Source organism: Somniosus microcephalus, chromosome 7, assembly GCF_052327205.1.
Source record: "Somniosus microcephalus isolate GS21.2 chromosome 7, FLI_Smic_1.0, whole genome shotgun sequence".
Lineage (NCBI taxonomy): Eukaryota > Metazoa > Chordata > Chondrichthyes > Squaliformes > Somniosidae > Somniosus > Somniosus microcephalus.
Window position 1 is genome coordinate 69,937,620 of NC_140993.1, and position 19,838 is coordinate 69,957,457.

Sequence of the window (19,838 nt, forward strand, 5' to 3'; positions counted from 1 at the left end):
CTGTATCTAACCAGTGTTATACCTGATCTGGGAGTGCTTGATGGGACAGTGTAGATGGAGCTTCACTCTGTATCTAACCCGTGCTGTACCTGATCTGGGAGTGCTTGATGGGACAGTGTAGATGGAGCTTCACTCTGTATCTAACCCGTGCTCTACCTGATCTGGGAGTGCTTGATGGGACAGTGTAGATGGAGCTTCACTCTGTATCTAACCCATGCTATACCTGATCTGGGAGTGCTTGATGGGACAATGTAGATGGAGCTTCACTCTGTATCTAACCCGTGCTAGACTTTCCATGGGAGTGCTGGATGCTGACACTGAGTTAAAAATTCACACCACTTCCTAGTCTGACACCTATTCTAAATTCTCCACAGCCCAGTTCAAATTTTCACTGAGGCTTCCTCGCACTCAAACAGACAGCCACTTTCACAACTAGACCCACTGCAGTCACGTCTCTCTCCTACCTCTTGTTTGTCTGGCTTGTGTACAGGAATTTTGTAGTTGGCACTGGACAGACAGATCTCAACAGCTTCCAGGGCTCCAGACCAATGCTGACACCGCTTCAAAAAAAACCACAACAAACAGTTAGAGAATGAAACAAATCAACTTGTGGTACAAACAGATGGCCACGCCATGCTGTGGCACTTCTACAAATGTAAGCCCAAACCTTGAAAATTGGCGGCTATCCTCATCCAAAGACCGTACACACACTTTCCAGCAGGGGTGACTAGGTGGGTTCAGTGAAGAGGCCCTTCAGCCCGTTTTTCTTTCTTTGTCCCTAGATCAAGGTTACTGAGGCTAACTCCTAGTGAGATGAGAAATGCAAAAATCAGTCTCTTGCTGATGGTTATCCAGTGACCCAATGTCCAACTGGTATTGTGAGAGGATGAAATCAAATGGGTTGAAGTGCCTTTTTCACCAGAACCCATCTAGCGACCCCTGTCGAGGAATTGTACGTGACAAGGATGACATGATTTGGATGCCTTCTATAGTCAGATAGTTGGTCAACACTCATTCTTTGGGCTCACGTATGAAGTGGCCACTTGGGTGCGGTACCAGAGGGCTGCTGGTGCCACGACAACCAAACGGTGTCGCAACAAGTGTTAACACTTGCGGTGATGGAAGGGGAGAAAAATAGTAGGATTAGAGAAAGCCACAGCCTCAACTGTCCAACTCCATTTGAGTATCACTGTGTTTGTGCTTTTGGGGCTGTTTTAATTAGAACAGTGGAGATTACAGGGTGATTGTGAAGGGATGGGACAGAGGAGATAGAACAGTAAGTGATTCAGGGTCCAGAATGAGGGAACATAGATATAAGATTAAATGTAAGAGATGTAGGACAGAGAGCAGGAAAAACTTTTTTTTTTTACACAGTGGGTTGTGAGTCAGTGGTTGAAGCAGAGACCATGTCAACATTTAAGAATAATTAGCTAAGTAGATGGTGGAATGGGGGATAAATGGATATGGGAACAGAGCAGTCACATGGATTAGGACTGCGGCTCATGTGGAGGATAAACTGGTTGGGCCAAATGGCCTGTTTCCTTTTGGTAAATTCTATGTAATCCTTGTGCCTGACTAGGTTCATGCCACTCAGGGAAGTTTGTCTCGCCAAAGTTCTCTATTTCTTCCTCCTCTCCTAAAAACAGTGGTTTTCACTGTACTGCAATCCCACAGATGTCTTTGCCAACTTGCCCAAATGGCCAAATATCATTGTGTGGGCAGTGAGTGTCAGCAGGCTGTTTGACCATGTTGGGTATGGAAGATAGGAGCCAAGCCTGGTACTGTCCTCAACCAATCTGTATACACACACACGTAGCTCCAACATAGGTCACTGGACAGTGACCTGGAGTAGCCCAGAAGCATTCAAGCCATTTGTGACATGCCAAGTAAGGGATCAGCTATCTCAGCACAGACCGGAGACCAATTCGGGGACCTTCTGGTCTGTGCCTCAATTCTAGGTTCAATCCTTTAACAAATGAGTCATTAGAAAGTCTACAACTCCATTTTTAAAAGGCGTTAGTCACCTGGGAGTCTAGGCCACAGATCTGTGGGGAATAAAATTCCTTCTGATGCTAAATCCTCCGTGAAGTATTTTAATCGTATGCTGGCTGTGAAAATATAAATTGGAAGGCAAAATTCAAGGTTTCCTTAATCAAAGGCCAACCATAGAGAAAGTGCCCATGCTTCTCCTAGGCCCAGAGCCAGACTAGTGTAATTGTGTCAATCTTTTTCATACAGGACTTTTCAGGGAAATGCTCATTTAATAGTTGGGTAAACTAGAGCCAATTTACAGTAAATTTGGTTCTTAAGAAGATTACTCGTGACGCTAAGGGGATTAAAACCAGGGACCCTCTCCCACCCCTACACCCCCCACCCCCCATTTGAAAACGCCAACTATTGGCACTACTACCAGGCAAAATATGTCAATCATCCAACTTGGAGTACAGGACTAAAAGTACGATTACTCATTACCATTTAATGCAGAAGTTCCCAAACTGGGGATTGGGGGGACTCAAAGGTTATCAGGAGTTCAGGAAGACACATGGGTTTTGTCACTCAAACCTGAGATTACCGGTACATAGTACCAAAGCATCATTGACCAATCTGCTCACATCACGTCAGTAGCCCCTAGCTCCTGCGCGCTACATAACTGACGTTTTATGAATTAACATAGGAACAGGAGTAGGCCATTTAGCCCCTTGAGCCTGCTCCGCCATTCAATGAGATCATGGGTGGTCTGTGACCTAACTCCTTTTCCCCATATCCCTTAATACCTTTGGTTAACAAAAATCCATCAATCTCAGATTTAAAATTAACAACTGACATAGCCTTAATTGCTATTTGTGGAAGAGAGTTCCAAACTTCTACCGCCCTTTGCATGTAGAAGTGTTTCTTAGCTTCACTCCTGAAAGGCCTGGCTCTAATTTTTAGGTTATGCCCTCAGTCTTCAACTCCCCAATCAGCAGAAATAGTCTCTCTCTATCCACCCTATCTGTTCCCCTTTATATCTTCAAAACTTTGATTAAATCACCCCTTAACCTTCTAGATTCCAGGGAATACAGCCCTAGTTTGTGTAATCTCGTCTCGTAATTTAACCCTTGATGTCCAGGTATCATTCTGATAAACCTACGCTGCACTCCCTCCAGGGCCAATATATCCTTCCTAAGGTGTGGTGCCCAGAACTGCTCACAGTACTCCAGGTGTGGTCTAACCAGGGCTTTGTACAGCTGTAGCATAACTTCTACCCCCTTGAATTCTAGTCCTCTAGATATAAAGGTCAGCATGTTTTGATGGGTGAAGTTGAGGATTTTGATCCTGGGGAAGGAAGTGGAACTGGGCAAAAAAGAAAACTATTAACTATGATCCTTCCTACTTGGACTTCCATAAGGGAATTGGATATATACTTGAAAAGAAAAAAATGGCACTGCTATGGGGAAAGTGCAGGGGAATGGGACTAGCTGGAGAGCTCTTTCAAAGAGCCAGCGCAGGCACTATGGGTCAAATGGCCTCCTGTGCTGTATAATTGATTCTATGACTTGGGATTCTTATTTACTGGCTCTCGATCAGCAGTGTGTTGTTTCTTAGAAAGGGAGGGGCATGAATCTCCAAAGGGGGATGCAACAAAAAAAGATTAGGAAGCTCTGGGGTTAAGAGGCATTATTCTGACAGAGGAGTAGTTTCTCTCCCTCTCACTCCATGCCCCTCAGCACCCTGATTGTTCTTTGACGCTACCTTTGCCACATACAGTGTACCCTACCTTCGTGTTCGGAGGCTGCTCACTGGGTACATTAGTCCCACCAGGCAGGAAGCGACATGCGTGTTCATGACGGACAAAGCAATTTGCAGCTGTGGAGTTGGGATCTTCTTTCCACACAAGGCCTGCGTCCTGCGCAACACGTCAGCATTGTGAAATAGGAGTACTCCGTCGGCATACCTGCTAAGATGTCAAATACAAAAAAAATGATGCTAAACGGAACAGCCTAAGTTGGATTTCAACCTCAAGCTGAAAGGAAGGTGTGCCGATTCAAGTGTCATTCAGCCTAAGGGGGGAAATGTCCTCCATCTATTGACCTCAATCAAGTTTTTAGTATAGCATATGTACTGATTTAGGTATCAGCCTTGGCTCAGTTGGTAGCACTGTTGCCTCTGAGTCAGGAGGTTGTGTTCATCCAGGAGAACTCCCCTTCTCTTGTGCAAAAAATGTCATGGGATCTTTTACATCCACCTAAGAGCGTCGACGGGGCCTCTGTTTAATGTCTCATCTGAAAGACAGCACCTCCGACAGAGCACCACTGCCTCAGTATTACAGTGGAATGTCAGCCTGGATTATGTGCTAAAGTACGTAGTGGGGCTGGAACCCACAACCGTCTGATTAAGAGGGGAGAGTGCTACCAACTGAGCCAAACTGGCAAGTATAATGGAACAAATGTCAGACTACGGTACTCAGAGTTCTTTTCTTTCTGAGGTTGGGTCTAAGATATCCTTGTGACACAGTAGAGGAAGCTTCACTTCGTATCTAACCCGTGATTTATCTGACCGGAGGAAGTGTAAGGGAAATTTGACTCTGCATCTCGTCAGTGTACCTGACCTGAGACTGCTCAATGCTGTCCCCCTGGCTGCCTGAAATGGAAAGTGTTCCATTCTTCTTGAGGAGCACAAAAATTCATACACACAAAAGAAATCTTATTTAAAGCATAAAACAGCCAGTGTGTGGAGTTACCTCTGGAGCCAGGAAAGGCAGAGCAGTGAGTTGTAGTGTTGCAATGGGCTTTCCCCCGCCTGGTGCGGAGCGACCGTCACAGAGAGAATGTGGCCCATGGGAAACTCCTCTCGGATTGATTCACACAAACGTGCTCCCAATCCTAGAGAAAAATAATATTCACCAGATCATAGCTTTGAAAGGCTACAAGGCCCAAAAGGAACAGTTCTCTCCACTGACCAGTCATCACCTCCCACCTTCTCCTTGGCTTTGTGGTAGCGCTCTGACTTCTGAGACAGAAGGTCATGGGTTCAAGTCCCACTCCAGAGACTTGAGCACACAACCTGGTCTGACACTCCTAGTGCTGCGCTGTCTGAGGCGCCGTCCTTTGGATGAGCCATTAAACCGAGGCCCCGTTTGCCCTCTCGGGTGGATGGAAAAGATCCCGTGGCACTATTTTGAAGAAGAGCAGGGGAATTCTCCCGGGTGTCCTGGCCAACAGTTATCCCTCAACCAACACCTAAAACAGATTATCTGGTCATTTATCTCATTACTGTTTGTGGGACCTTGCTGTGCATTCATGGGCTGCCGCATTTCCCGACACTGCAACAGTGGCTGCACTTCAAAAGTACTTCATTGGCTGTGAAGGGCTGAGATCATGAAAGGCGCTATATAAATGCAAGATCTTACTTTCTTTTGCCTAAAGTTTGACATTGGCTCAGTTGGTAGCACCGTCGCCTCCATATCAGAAAGTTGTAGGTTTAATACCACTAGTGCACTCCAGTATTAAGTAGGAAGGCTAAGCAGCATTATATAATGGGTTGGCCCAACTAAAAAGACAACTTCAAATGATTGCCAACACAGCCTGATGTCTGAATGGGACAGTGTCGTGTATGAAGCTGCAGGCCCACGATTTAGAGTCCTAAGGAGGCACTAACTGTCTTCACACAAAAAAAACTGTGTTCACCCAAACTCTTACTGCCGTTGTTTTTGGAGTTGGATGAGCCATGCCTCATCCTCACCGCAATCAATGACTCATTGACGTGCTTTGGTGGATTTGCATAATCGTGCTGCGTTTTATCAAAAAACAAAAGTGGAAGTGTTCCTTTTTCAGCCTTGTTTATGTCAAACCTGGTGAGTTTACCTGCATAGTCTGAGTGGGGTCTATTTTTCCTTCTGAACGGCGAAGAGGCCCCTGCGATTTTGAGACCCCCCACCTCATTTTAAATGCAGCAGCCGAGCAGGTGCAGCTCGCCCGACTGAGGCCTCAAGATCCGGCTTGGGCAGCCGCCACTAGGGTAAGTTGTGGGAAGTGTCAGGATTGCAGAGGGAGGGGGTCCCAGGGTGGCAGCGGCCCAGCGCCCCTGCTCCTCCGGGGCTACAAAAATAATTCAACACTTACCTTCGGCGGCCTATTTGGTTCCATTGCCCATGGAACTGATCAGAGTGCACTGCGCTGGCTCCGACCACTTCCGAACTAAAATGGCAATCTGGGTCCAATTTACAACATAGGACCCCGACTTCATAGAAAAATAAGAGCAGGAGTAGGCCATTCGGCCCTTCGAGCCAGCTCCGCCATTCAATATGATCATGGCTGATCCTCTATCTCAATACCATATTCCCGCTCTCTCCCCATACCCCTTGACGCCTTTTGTGTCTAGAAATCTATCTATCTCCTTCTTAAATATATTCAGTGACTTGGCCTCCACAGCCTTCTGTGGTAGAGAATTCCACGGGTTCACCACTCTCTGAGTGAAGACATTTCTCCTCACCTCAGTCCTAAATGTCCTACCCCCGTATCCTGAGACTGTGACCCCTCGTTCTAGAGCCCCCAGCCAGGGGAAATATCCTCCCTGCATCCAGTCTGTCTAGCACTGTCAGAATTTTATATGTTTTAACGAGATCCCCTCTCATTCTTCTAAACTCTAGTGAATACAGGCCAAGTCGACCCAATCTCTCCTCATACGACAGCCCTGCCATCCCAGGAATCAGTCTGGTGAACATTCACTGCACTCCCTCTATGGCAAGTCTATCCTTTCTTAGGTAAGGAGACCAAAACTGCACACAATTTCCACATTAAAAGGGTCCTATTGCCTGAAGCAGCCGGGTGCTTTGGTCACCTTTCAAAATGGATCCCACCGCATCACCTTTATAATGCTACTGACCTTATTTTGTCCATGATAAGGTATAATGTACAGGGTCTGAGAGAGGAGAATAAAGGGTTGTGTAGAGTCCTTGATCGGGTAGATTGTACAGGGTCTGTGGGAGGAGTTTAAATGGATGAGTAGAGTCCTTGATCGGGTAGATTTTACAGGGTCTGTTGGGGGGAACAGGCCTGATGGGCCTTTTCTCATTCCAACTGCTGATTGATGTTAGTGAGTAACATGCCAATTGTAGTGTATGTACCCGTCTACCTTTAAGAGAACTATTGTATGTAACCGTTCACCTTTAAGACAACTATTTTAGGTGTGGCACTACTTTGTTTGGCTTCTGTATACGGTAATGCCGACGGTGACCACACCAGTATATAAGTGTTGTGCCAGGAGTTATTGGGCAGATTTGCCCTGACCTTCGAATAGTAAAGTCCTGTTTTAAGTTACTCTTGGAGTCTGTGTATTAATTAACTAAACAACCCACAGACTTTACAGTGGCGACGAGTCCGATCGTACCCTGCGGCAACAATAATTCCGAAGCAGTTAACGAGCGTCGAGAAGAGGCAACCGCCCTTGTCATTCTGCTGGGAGAAAACTCGAGTCTGCAGAGCTGGAAAGGAGGAAGAATTCAGAGACAAAGACTTCCATCAGCAACAGGCGCTGACTGTCCCTTCTGCCACGGTGAGGAGTGAGCCGATCAGCACGAGAAGCAAGGCGGCCACGGTGACTGTGAGTAAGGGAAAAGTAAAAAGAATAACCGGAGGATAAGGGCGGTGCACTCGACCACGGTCGAGGGGGAAAGGAGCCGGACAGAAGTCGGGCCCAGAGGCGCTGAGACTGGGGCAGCGTGGAGCAAGGAAGCCGCGGTACAGACAGGCTGGGGACGCAACGGCGTCGTGAGACAGCTAGACCGCGACCGGCGAAAAAGGCCGGGCAGCGACTGAAGCCACGAAGCGCTGCGACCGGGAGCGTAGGCGCGGGAAGATATAAAAACTCAGCCGCAGCCGGGGAGGGAAGCACCGGACTGCAAGACGGCTGGGAGAGGCGTTTGGGAGCTGAGCGAGCGGGAGAGGCAGAGCCGACCAAGGGAGACTGCACGAGAGCCAGTCCAGCGGCTGAAACTGTTCTCCGTCAACGGGGTGTACCCAGCGCCGGTAGAGCCGAGCGAGCGGGAGAGGCAGAGCCGACCAAGGGAGACTGCGCGAGAGCCAGTCCAGCGGCTGAAACTGTTCTCCGTCAACGGGGTGTACCCAGCGCCGGTAGAGCCGAGAGAGCGGGAGAGAGACCGAGCCCGAGCAAGGGGAACTGAGCGAGAGCCAGCCCAGCGGCTGAACCTGTTCGCCGTCAATGGGGTGTACCCAGCGCCGGTTGCCTTGCCGAGAAAAGGGAAAGCACTGAAGCCGACGCGCAGGCTGTGAATCTGAAAGCCAGCGGCCGTCGCCTGTGGGGGAAAGAGTACCCCTCCCACTAGGGAAGAAACGCAGGAAGTCGCCATTAGGCGGGGAAGAAGACAGAAGCGGGAAACCGCCATCGAAGTGGGCGGGGAGAGAAGATAAGCGCGGGAAACCGCCATTTTCGCGGGAAAACCGCCATCTTAGAAAAAAAAAGTTAAAGAAATAATTCGGGGTGTTATCAGAAAGAGAGGAAGATGCCTAAGCGTGGTAACATCAACGATTTTAATGCCGAGGTAGAAGACTGGGCCACATACGTGGAATGCATCGAGATCTATTGTGAGGCCAATAAAATAGAAGAAGATGACAAAGCTATAACCTTGCTAAACTCGATGGGCGCGAAGACATACGGGCTCTTGAAGCATCTACTATCACCAGCTAAACCGGCGGATCAGACTTTCGATGATATTGTGGCTGTTCTGAAGGATCACTTGAACCCCACACCGTTGATGTTGGCGGAACGATTCAAATTCTATGCGAGAACGCAACGGAAAGACGAAAGCAACGCAGAATACTTGGTCGAACTGCGTAGACTAGCGAAATACTGCCAGTTTGGAGGGAATCTGACAGGCATTGCGAGACAAGTTCGTGTGTGGGTTGGCAAAGGAAGGAACGCAAAAGCAGCTAGCTCAAGCAGAGAGCGACCATAGAGCCATCGTGACCAATTACCGATCACATCTCCCTTATGCTGTTCAGGAGTTAGAATATTTGCAGGAAGAAGCAAATGAAGAGGAATCTTCAGGAAGCCAGGATTTTATTCCAGTTCTTCTCTACGACTCCTTACAAGCAGAGTGTGAGAAGTTGAAAGAACAGTATGAACAGGCCCAGGCTACAATTCTGGAAGGGGTTAACTCGGCAACCTCCGAAAAGCTAGTTTCAGTGGAAGCATATGAGCAACTGAAGGTTGAACATGAGCAAGAAGTCCAAAGGCTGCAGGAAATTCTTGATGAGCTCAAGGCCAAGACAGACTCATCGGTAGAAGTTCCATCCATAGATGAGAAATTAGAGGTGAAAGACATGGCAGAACATGAAAGACAAGATGTACAAGAACTCATAAAAATATTAAAGGAAACCCAAGACAAATATGGGGCGGCAATGACCGAGATTCAACAACTTGAAGAATAGATTCAACTGGGAATCCGTTCAGTGGAAGAAAAGGGAACTGTAAGAAACACAGAGACTGTAAGAATGGCCTCTGAACATGAGCTAGAGAGCATCAAGGCGCAACTTCTCCGAGCGCTGGAAGCCAAAGTACAAGAGGAAAAGAAGGTGAAAGCATTGGAGGAAAAGGTGGATGAAATGGAGAAGACTCTGACCCACAGTGTTCCCGTGGAAGAGTTAACGGTCAGCCAACTCCTTCATATGCTGAAGGACAAGACTCTACAATGGGAACAATCTGAACACGAGCTTCAATCTTCAAAGGGAAGGAGTTCGGAGCTCTCAAAAGTTATGGAAATAGCCGAGGTTGCAACACAGATTTTACAGGGATGCCAAAAGTACGCTGAATCACGTCAATGTGAACAGCAGAATGTTGAAACAGCTGCTCCAGTAGAAGGATTGAATAGCCTGATCAATCAATCCCCGAGGGAAGGGGAAGTGTTGAAATCACAAACGAGGTCATTAGTGAAGGATTTGCAGGAAACCCAGGAAGAGCAGGATGAATATGAACGCATGAAGAAGTCTCTTCAGGAAAGATGTCTAGGGAGGGAACAACAGTCGGCTAACGTCCAGTTGGGTACGGAAGAAGTAGCAGGCCCTCTCGCTAGACTAGCTCAGGACGACACCGAATATTACCATGACCTGTTGAGTGACACGGAATATTACGATGACTTGGTCTGCCCAGCTTGTGATGAAAACTCCCAAAGTGCAGAAATCAGGATGAAGCACTTAAAGTCTAAGGAACATAGGGAGATGGTGGCGCTACAGCTGGCAGCGGATAAGGGAGCCCCGAGAGTCTCCAAGAAGCAGAAAAGAAAAAGACGAAGCGGAAGACGATAACCATCTAAATCATTATCACTTCTATCAGATCATGCACGTGGGCCCCACGAAAGGGGCCAAATCAGTTGGAAAGTAGGAAAAATTACCAAGGCAGTCCAGCTGTTTGTAAAAGTCAGCACTGCTGGTTCAGCAGGACGGAAGTTCAAGCTGTTAAGCCAAGGGAAAGACTATTGGATGAGTCACGCTAGAAATGTGAACCGGCTACACCACAGAGATGTTGTTTGGACCGAGTCAAGACCAGAGACTGAATCTGTGAACTGTTCCCGCAGAGGCTGAATCTGTGAACTGTTTCCCGCAGAGACTATATCTGTGAATTGTTTTACATGAAGTTGATTATATGTTATGTTTAATGGGGAATAAGTATGTTGTAAGCTAAAAAGGGAGGATTGTAGTGTATGTACCCGTCTACCTTTAAGAGAACTATTGTATGTAACCGTTCACCTTTAAGAGAACTATTTTAGGTGTGGCACTACTTTGTTTGGCTTCTGTATACGGTAATACCAACGGTGACCACACCAGTATGTAAGTGTTGTGCCAGGAGTTATTGGGCAGATTCGCCCTGACCTTCGAATAGTAAAGTCCTGTTTTAAGTTACTCTTGGAGTCTGTGTATTAATTAACTAAACAACCCACAGACTTTACACCAATCACAACCAAATGGTTGGGGGGGTAGATCTCATTTGCAACTGTTTCTGTTTTTATATGCATCGGGATTTCTGAGCAGCCAGTTGCCATGCAATAGATCTGCCATATGCACAAGATCTAACAGAGCCCGTATGGAATGATACATTTCTGCACCCAGCATATTTCAACATCAGCAACTTACAACTCCCTTCATGTATTGAATATCCCCAAGCACTTCACAGGGAACTGGAGGACAGAGAGAAAGAAATGGGAAGAAAGTTTAGAGAGTGACTCTAGATCTGGTCGCAGAGGGATTTCAAAGTGGTCAGGAAATAAACCACACAAAATGAAATCACTATCCGAGTGAAACTCCAGCTGTTTTAGGCTTCCCCTGTGGCCTGGTTGATAAATATACATACTGGCCATTGTGCAGGAAAGCGGGGAAGATACAAGATCAGCCTTAGTGCCCCTCAGCAAGGAAAGGTTAAGAAAAGGAAAGGATACATGCATAGACAGGATCATGGTCAGTGTGATGGTACCCCGAGTTGAATAGCCAGGCGACATTCAGCTTGAAATTGCAGTAATGATGGGAGTTTGTACTTCATTTCTGCTGGACTAAAGTAGAGGGATATCGCAGTGTCTTATTTACACCCATTGGTGCACAGGTTTCCACTAGTGAATTGCCACTCTGGGCAAGGTACCAGAGAGCTATTAGCTCCTGTGAGACTGTCCCTTGGCGTGGAGTCAGTGCCTCAAAGGAGGGGGTGGGGGGAGAGGTAATCTGCAAAGACCTACAAACCCTGCCTGGCTGCAGTACTGGTGCAGAACCTCCCAGGAACAGGACCAACAGATAACAGACTGGTCGCGCTCCTGCATTCCCGCTAGTTTTATTATCTTGTGTAAAAGCAGCAGGGGAGATGTCACTTTCCTCCTCAAGTACTTTATGCCAGACACATTAAACCAGGCTGTCCAAAGACTTTGCTCCTTAACTAACCATGAACAGCTTTGTGTGCTCTAGGAAGCTTGTTGCAGCATGGAGGGGCAGTAGTAATTTCGCACTCTCTCTGTGTTTCCCTGAAATACATTTTTTTAAAATTCTGGTGTAAAATATTATTGTGTCAGGTGGGTGACAATTGCCTCTCCTCGCCCCCCTGAGGGTGCTATCTTTTTGTTTTATTCGTTTATGGGATCAGGGCATCGCTGGCAATGCCAGCATTTATTGCCCATCCCTAGTTGCCCTTGAGAAGGTGGTGGTGAGCCGCCTTCTTGAACCGCTGCAGTCCGTGTGGTGAAGGTAGTCCCACAGTGCTGTTAGGTAGGGAGTTCCAGGATTTTGAACCAGTGACGATGAAGGATCGGCGATATACTTCTAAGTCAGGATGGTGTGTGACTTGGAGGGGAACTTGGAAGTGGTGGTGTTCCCATGCGCCTGATGCCCTTGTCCTTCTAGGTGGTAGAGGTCGCGGGTTTGGGAGGTGCTGCCGAACCGAAGAAGCCTTGGCGAGTTGCTGCAGTGCATCTTGTAGCTGGTACACACTGCAGCCACGGTGCACACTGCAGCCATGGTGCACCGGTGGTGGAGGGAGTGAATGTTTAAGGTGGTGAATGGGGTGCCAATCAAGCGGGCTGCTTTGTCCTGGATGGTGTCGAGCTTCTTGAGTGTTGTTGGAGCTGCACTCATCCAGGCAAGTGGAGAGTATTCCATCACACTCCTGCCTTGTAGATGGTGGAAAGGCTTTGGGGAGTCAGGAGGTGAGACACTCGCCGCAGAATACCCAGCCTCTGGCCTGCTCTTGTTGTCACAGTGTTTATGTGGCTGGTCCAGTTCAGGTTCTGGTCAATGGTGACCCCCAGGATGTTGATGGTGGGGGATTCGGTGATGGTAATGCCGTTGAATGTCAAGGGGAGGTGGTTAGACTCTCGCTTGTTGGAGATAGTCATTGCCTGGCACTTCTGTGGCGTGAATCTCATGCTGCGATGCTGCTCAAATCCCACCCACGGCAGCTGGGGAATTTAAATTCAATTAAATAAATCTGGAATAAAAAGCTAGTATCAATAATGGTGACCATGAAACTATTGTCGTAAAATTCCATCTGGTTCACGAATGTCCTTTAGGGAAGGAAATCTACCCGGTCTGGCCTATATGTGACTCCAGACCCACGGCAATGTGGTTGACTCTTAACTGCCCTCTGAAATGCCACTTATTCAAGAAGGCAGCTCACCACCACCTTCTCAAAGGAAATTAGGGATGGGCAATAAATATTGGCCTTGCAGGCGAAGCCCACATCCCATGTATGAATTTAAAAAATGGTCTCCTACTGTGCTGTATTCTTTGCTTCTAGGTTGGGGAAGACCGGGGATCATGAGTATAAATTACACAAAGCAAGAAATAGATTACATGTTGGGTGGTTCTTCTTTCCCCAGAGAATAGTAGACCTGTGGCAAAGGCTTTAAACTAGTAAGAAGGGGGGCGGGATCTACAAGAAATGTAAGCATCCTAAATATAAACAAAACAGGAAAAGTGAGCATAGGAAAGAATAAAGTAAGGGAGGACATTGATGGCAAGGGAGCAAACAGAGTTATACAACAGGGGGAAAAATTCGGTTGATTTGCGCCTCCCGTTGGCGCTAACAGGGCGCAAAGCAACTAGCGCCTGGGCGCGGCGTCTCCCGTGAAATTCAGTGAGAGGTTAGCAGCGGCGGTAACCGTTAGTGCTCCATGGCGCTGCGCCTTCAGTAGTGCCCCCTGACTTACCGCCGGACGCTATGTCCGACAGGGTCAGGGGGGCCTACCTGCGGTCAGGGCGGCGCTAAAGAAAGGCGAGGTGCCGGGCGGCTACTTTTGTTGCTGGCCGCCTGCCAGCACCTGCCCCCGTTGCTGTCCCCGGCCTTCTGTGCAGCCCCCCCTGCGGAGTGCCGACTGCACTCCGTGAGCCCAGCACTTTTCCTGAGTGCCGGACTCTATTGCCGGCACTCCAATCCCTAGTGGCCCAGCTGGGATGGGTAGCGCTGCGCTCGGCCCCTCCCCTTTACTATCATGTAGCGCTGTGATATTGACTCGCAGCGCCCCAAGAGGGAGGCGGGGCGCATCCAGTAGCGCCCCGCCTCCCTCTTGGGGTGCTACTAGTGAATTTCGGGTGCGGGGGCACTGATTTTTTCGGGACGCTAAAATTAGTCCCAAAGGGGGCGCGACCCAATTTTTCTCCCCCCGGAGTCTAAAAAGATGGTAAAACATAAATTGAGATGCAATCCTATTAAAAATGAGTTAAACTGTCTGTACAGCAATGCACACCATGTCCAAAATAAAACAGGGGAGCTGGAGGCAATCATGCGTTGGGAGGAACCAGACATAGTAGGGATTACTGAGACATGGGGGTTGATTTTCTCAATGGGAAGCTTTTGGAGACGGGACTCCCACTTGTTGGGTTTCAGTCCCGCCTCCACCAACTTCTGGCCAACCAGCGGGATTTTCCCCTGATTGACCTTGTTAAGTCCGCCTGGTGGGTTTAGCAGGCCAATTAGGGCGAAGCCGGTTGCAGAGCACGTCATCTGTCAAGAATTTTTGAAAGAAGAAATGTCATCGTTTGACAACTCTGTGAAGCTGTCAAACACTGACATTCTGTGTAGTTTGATGAGTCCTTGTGTTCAGGATTCATCAAACCTTTCTACTTTGCAGAAATCAAATGACTGTTGGATCGGAGGATGCAGCAGCCAGTCTGTGATCTCTACAATGGAGATGTTGGGGATTCCGGCTCCACAGCGGCTGATGGCTGCAATAAGAAACAAAGGTAAGTTAACATTTTCTGACACTTTAAACTCACATCACATACTTACCACTCCACACTTGCACTCATCACTCACCTCTACAGCGCACTTTCAAATCCCTCTGACCCCCGCAGACCCACTGCTCGCCTCCTACACCCTTTTGATGGGCTAGTCCTAAATCACACGGTGCCTTTATCCACTGAGTCACTGGGGGAAGACCAAATGGTAAGTTATCTTCAAACCCTGCTCACCGCCCTCTCATGAACATTGAGAAGTGTCTGAAAGGTGCTGAAATTCTTTGAGTATTTGATGGAACTGGTGCATGGTGGTCTTAGAGAGGATGTTACAGATCTAGAAAGGGCAAAAGTTACTATTCGACTGTAAGCGGCATCACAGTCGAACTCAATCCTGTCCTCATCCAATATTGACACGTGTATAACATATTTAGAAAAGATAGAGAGGGGGAAAAGGGGAGGTGGAGTAGCTGTACTTATTAGGGATAACATAATGGCAGTAGAAAAAAGTGACGCAGCGATCAGCAAGACAAAAATAGAATTCATATGGATAGAGATAAAAGATAATAAGGATCAATCACACTAATAGGTGTGGTCTACAGACCACCTAATAGTGTCTACAGACCACCTAATAGTGGAAGGGAGGTGGAGGAAGAAATATGCAGACAAATTAGAGAAATTAGTAAAAAAACATTGAATAATAATCATGGGGGATTTCAACTACCCTGATATTAATTGGACAGAAGAGGTAGGTAAAGGGAATAGAGTGCCTACAATGTGTGCGGGACTCCTTTCTAACCCAATATGTTAAAAGCCCAACAAGGGAGGATTCGCTATTAGATATAAATATGGGGAATGAGCCAGAGCAGATAAGAGAAGTAAAAATAGGGGAACATATAGGCAATAGTGACCATAGTATAATACGCTTTAAGCTGATAATAGAGAAGGGCATAAGAATTACAAAAACCAAGTTAATAGATTGGAGAAAAGCTGATTTTTGAGGGTCTGAGGATAGAACGTGGGAAGATAAAATAGGCAACAATATTGGCAAACAATGTTGTAGAGCGACAATGGGAAACATTTAAAACAGTGTTCAACAGAGTGCAGGAAAAATATATTCCGCTAAAAGGAAAGAACAAACTAAACACTAATGAGACTCCATGGATGAATAAAGACATAAGGAAACAATTGAGGGTAAGGAAAGAGGTATACATTAAGTACATAGACAGCAGAGGAGTGCATGATAAGAAAGAATATGAAGGGACTAGGAGAGAAGTCAAAAAAAATTAGGAAAGCAAAGAGGAACTATGAAATTAAATTATCAAGGAACATAAAACAAAATAGTAAAATATTTTACAGGCACATCAATAAAAAAGGAAGGTTGCAATGGGAATAGGGCCATTAAGGGATGGACAGGACAATACCACAGGTAATGATAGGGAGATGGCAGAAATATTAAATAATTATTTCGCTTTGGTATTTACCAGAGAGATAGAACAGGTGGACATGACATTGGATGATGAGATGAGTAATGAGATAGTGCATTTAAAATAAAAAAAGGGATATATTAAATAAACTAATCAAACTCAAGGAGGATAAAACCCCTGGTCCGGATGGATTGCATCCAACCATTTTAAAAGAATCTAGGGAAGAGATAGCAGAGGCATTACTACACATATTTAATAATTCATTAGAAAAAAGGTGTAGTGCCAGAGGACTGGCGGACAGCTAACATAATACCTATATTTAAGAAGGGTGATAGACCATGTCCAGGGAATTATAAACCAGTCAGCTTAACATTGGTGGTAGGAAAAATAATAGAATCCCTACTAAAGGAGAAAATAGAAGGCCATCTAGAAACGAAAAGTGTAATAATGAATAGTCAGCATGGATTTCAAAAGGGAAAATCTTGCTTGACCAACCTTATTGAATTTTTTGAAGAGGTAACAGAGAGAGTAGACAATGGTAATGCAGTAGATGTAATTTATCTAGATTTTCAAAAGGCCTTCGATAAGGTAGCCCATAATAGACGAATGAATAAGGACAGAGAATGCGGAGTCAGAGGACAAGTAGCAGAATGGATTGCTAGCTGGTTTCATGACAAAAAGCAGAGAGTTGTGTTAAAGGGTAGCTATTCACAGTGGCAGAAGGTGGGTAGTGGTGTTCCACGAGGATCAGTGCTGGGACCACTGTTGTTCACAATTTACATTAACGATTTAGACTTTGGAATCAAAACACAATTTCTAAATTTGCGGATGATACCAAATTGGGGGGGATAGTCAATATTGAGGAGGATATTAATAAACTTGCAGAATGGGCAAATAATTGTCAAATGAAGTTCAACATAGACAAATATGAGGTATTACATTTTTGTAGGAAGAATAGGGAGGTCACTTATCACTTGGAGGGTGCGAGTCTAGGTGGGGTAGAGGAACAAAGGGATCTCGGAGTACAAATACACAAATCACTAAAAGTAGCAACACAGGTTAGCAAGGCCATTAAAAATGCCAACCAAGCACTAGGGTTTATTTCTAGAGGGATAACATTGAAAAGTAGGGAGATTATGCTAAACCTGTATCGAACCTTGGTTAAACTATACTTGGAGTACTGCGTGCAGTTCTGGTCGCCATATTATGAAAAGGATATAGAGGCACTGGATAGGGTGCAGAGAAGATTTACAAGGATGATACCAGAAATGCGAGGGGTATACATATCAGGAAAGGATGAACAGGCTGGGTCTCTTTTCTCTTGAAAAAAGGCTGAGGGGTGACCTAATAGAGGTCTATAAAATTGTGAAAGATTTGGTAGAGTGGATAGAGAGAGTGTGTTTCCATTTGTGGGGAAGAGCATAACTAGAGGCCATCAATATAAGATAGTCACCAAGAAATCCAATAGGGAATTCAGAAGAAACTTCTTTACCCAAAGAGTGACCTTGGGGATGTGCAGACTCTTGACGTGATGCTTATCACGTATGGGACGGTCTAGTTGGAACTTTTTTTTTTCTGGTTTATGTTTTCGTGTGCCCGTATGTTGAAAGACCTTGAATTGGGAGACTGATGGCTAAGCTGCCTGGGTAATATTGTGAGACAGTGAAATTCTCAACTATAAAGAAAGAAAGCACATCCTAAAGAGTTTGACACCAATAAATTAATTTTGAAGTGTAGCCACTGTTGTTTTACAGGCAAACACAGCAGCCAATTTGTGTACAGCAAGCTAATGAGATCATGACCAGTTAATGTTTTTTTGGTGGTTTTGGATAAAAGAGGAATGTCAGCCAGAACACTGGGATAACTTCCCTGCACTTCTTCAAAAAAATTTCATTGGGTCTTTTACATCCACTTAAACAGGCAGACAGGGGCCGCAGTTCAACGTCTCACTTGAAAGACGGCACCTCCGACAGTGCAGCTTTCCCTTAGTACGGGACTGAAGCATTAGCCTGGATTATGTGCTCAAGTCCTGGAGTGCGGTTTGAAAACCACAACCTTCTGACTCAGAGGCAAGAGCCATACCGAGTGGAGCTTTCACAATGACACATAATTCACAGTAACAGAAGTCTGTTGTATACACTGCTGCCTGCTAGCTGTTTGATTAACCTTTGACCTGTTTGCTTCGCTCACCAGACCCTGTGCCACCACTGAGACTGTGCAACAGTATGGCCCCACTGTAACTGTCCCGGTGTCCCACCTCTTTCCATGGTGTAGCGAAGCAAACTCTTGGCATCCTCTGTCCACAGTCCATGATGCCCTGTAAGTAGATTGTGGCTTGTTAAGCCTCACTGGATCAATATGAATCCTTTGCATACAGTGTAATCCTGTTAGAATGATCAATATAACCAACTGATCAAAAAAAGTAGCAATCTCTGAATTGTATTGCTGATCAGATGTCTGAACAGTGCTGCTTGGCACTCGCCAACACTGATTAAATAGCTGCTCAGCCTCTTGTTACCCATCTGATGCCCAGCCTGTCCTCACCCAAATGCTGCTCCACCTCTCCACCCTATGCACTATTTAGCTTACACTGTTCAGTAGACATAACCTACAAGGGCTTGGGTGTGCATAACTAAGACCACCTATTTCCACCTCCGTAACATCGCCCGTCTCCGCCCTTGCCTCAGCTCATCTGCTGCTGAAACCCTCATCCATGTCTTTGTTACCTCAAGACTTGACTATCCCAACGCACTCCTGGCTGGCCTCCCACATTCTACCCTGCGTAAACTTGAGGTCATCCAAAACTCGTCTGTCCGTGTCCTAACTCGCACCAAGTCCCGTTCACCCATCACCCCTGTGCTCGCTGGCCTACATTGGTTCCCGGTTAAGCAACGCTTCAATTTCAAAAATCTCATCCTTGTTTTCAAATCCCTCCATGTCCTCGCCCCTCCCTATCTCTGTAATCTCCTCCAGCCCCACAACCCTCCCCCTCCCCCCGAGATATCTGCGCTCCTCTAGTTCTGCCCTCTTGAGCATCCCTGATTATAATCGCTCAACCATTGGTGGCCGTGCCTTCTGTTGCCTAGGCCCTAAGCTCTGGAATTCCCTGCCTAAACCTGTAATGATATCAGCAAATAGAGATGGTATTTGCCTGTTCGATTATGATGCCTTACCAGCATGATTGCATGTATTGATTGCTTGTGCCTGACCAGCAGAGGGCATGTGACAGAGACAAGCAAGGCAGTTCAGTTTAGTTTCAGTTTCGTTCTAGATGGATTTCTAGCATGATGTCTCCTGTAAATGCTGTTAACAAGAGTTGAACATACTTTAGATAAAAACTCATTCTCTTTCATAAATGTCTCGTCATTGAACTCACAAAGAAATCAATACAAAACCTGTCTGCTTTTAAGATGCTCCTTAAAACCTGCCTCTTTGACCAAGCTTTTGATCACCTGCCCTAATTTCTCCTTATGTGGCTCGGTGTCAAATTTTTTGTCGTTTAATACTCCTGTGAAGCGCTTGGGACGTTTTATGTTAAAGGCGCTATATAAATACAAGTTGTTGCTGTTGTTGTTCTCTGGATGGGAAATCTAGCTCCCCTAGTGGCTTACCGGGTAAAAGCATCTTCCAGTGTGTTGAGCCCAAAGGCGGCAGGTTTGATCCCCAGTCTGGGCTGAGTTACTGTAATTGATTTCACCTTAGATAGTAA

At 46.3% G+C, this 19,838-nt stretch overlaps 1 protein-coding gene across 1 annotated transcript in view; it reads right to left on the bottom strand.

Annotated features, from left to right (window-relative positions):
• LOC147114700 (tubulin delta chain-like) overlaps positions 1–19,838 on the bottom strand; it is an 83,058-nt gene that overhangs the window by 13,273 nt on the left and 49,947 nt on the right. The window contains 5 exon segments of the mRNA XM_085993938.1: positions 465–560; positions 3,758–3,934; positions 4,721–4,862; positions 18,320–18,393; positions 18,395–18,446. Coding sequence (XP_085850064.1) covers positions 465–560; positions 3,758–3,934; positions 4,721–4,862; positions 18,320–18,393; positions 18,395–18,446 — 541 coding nt within the window.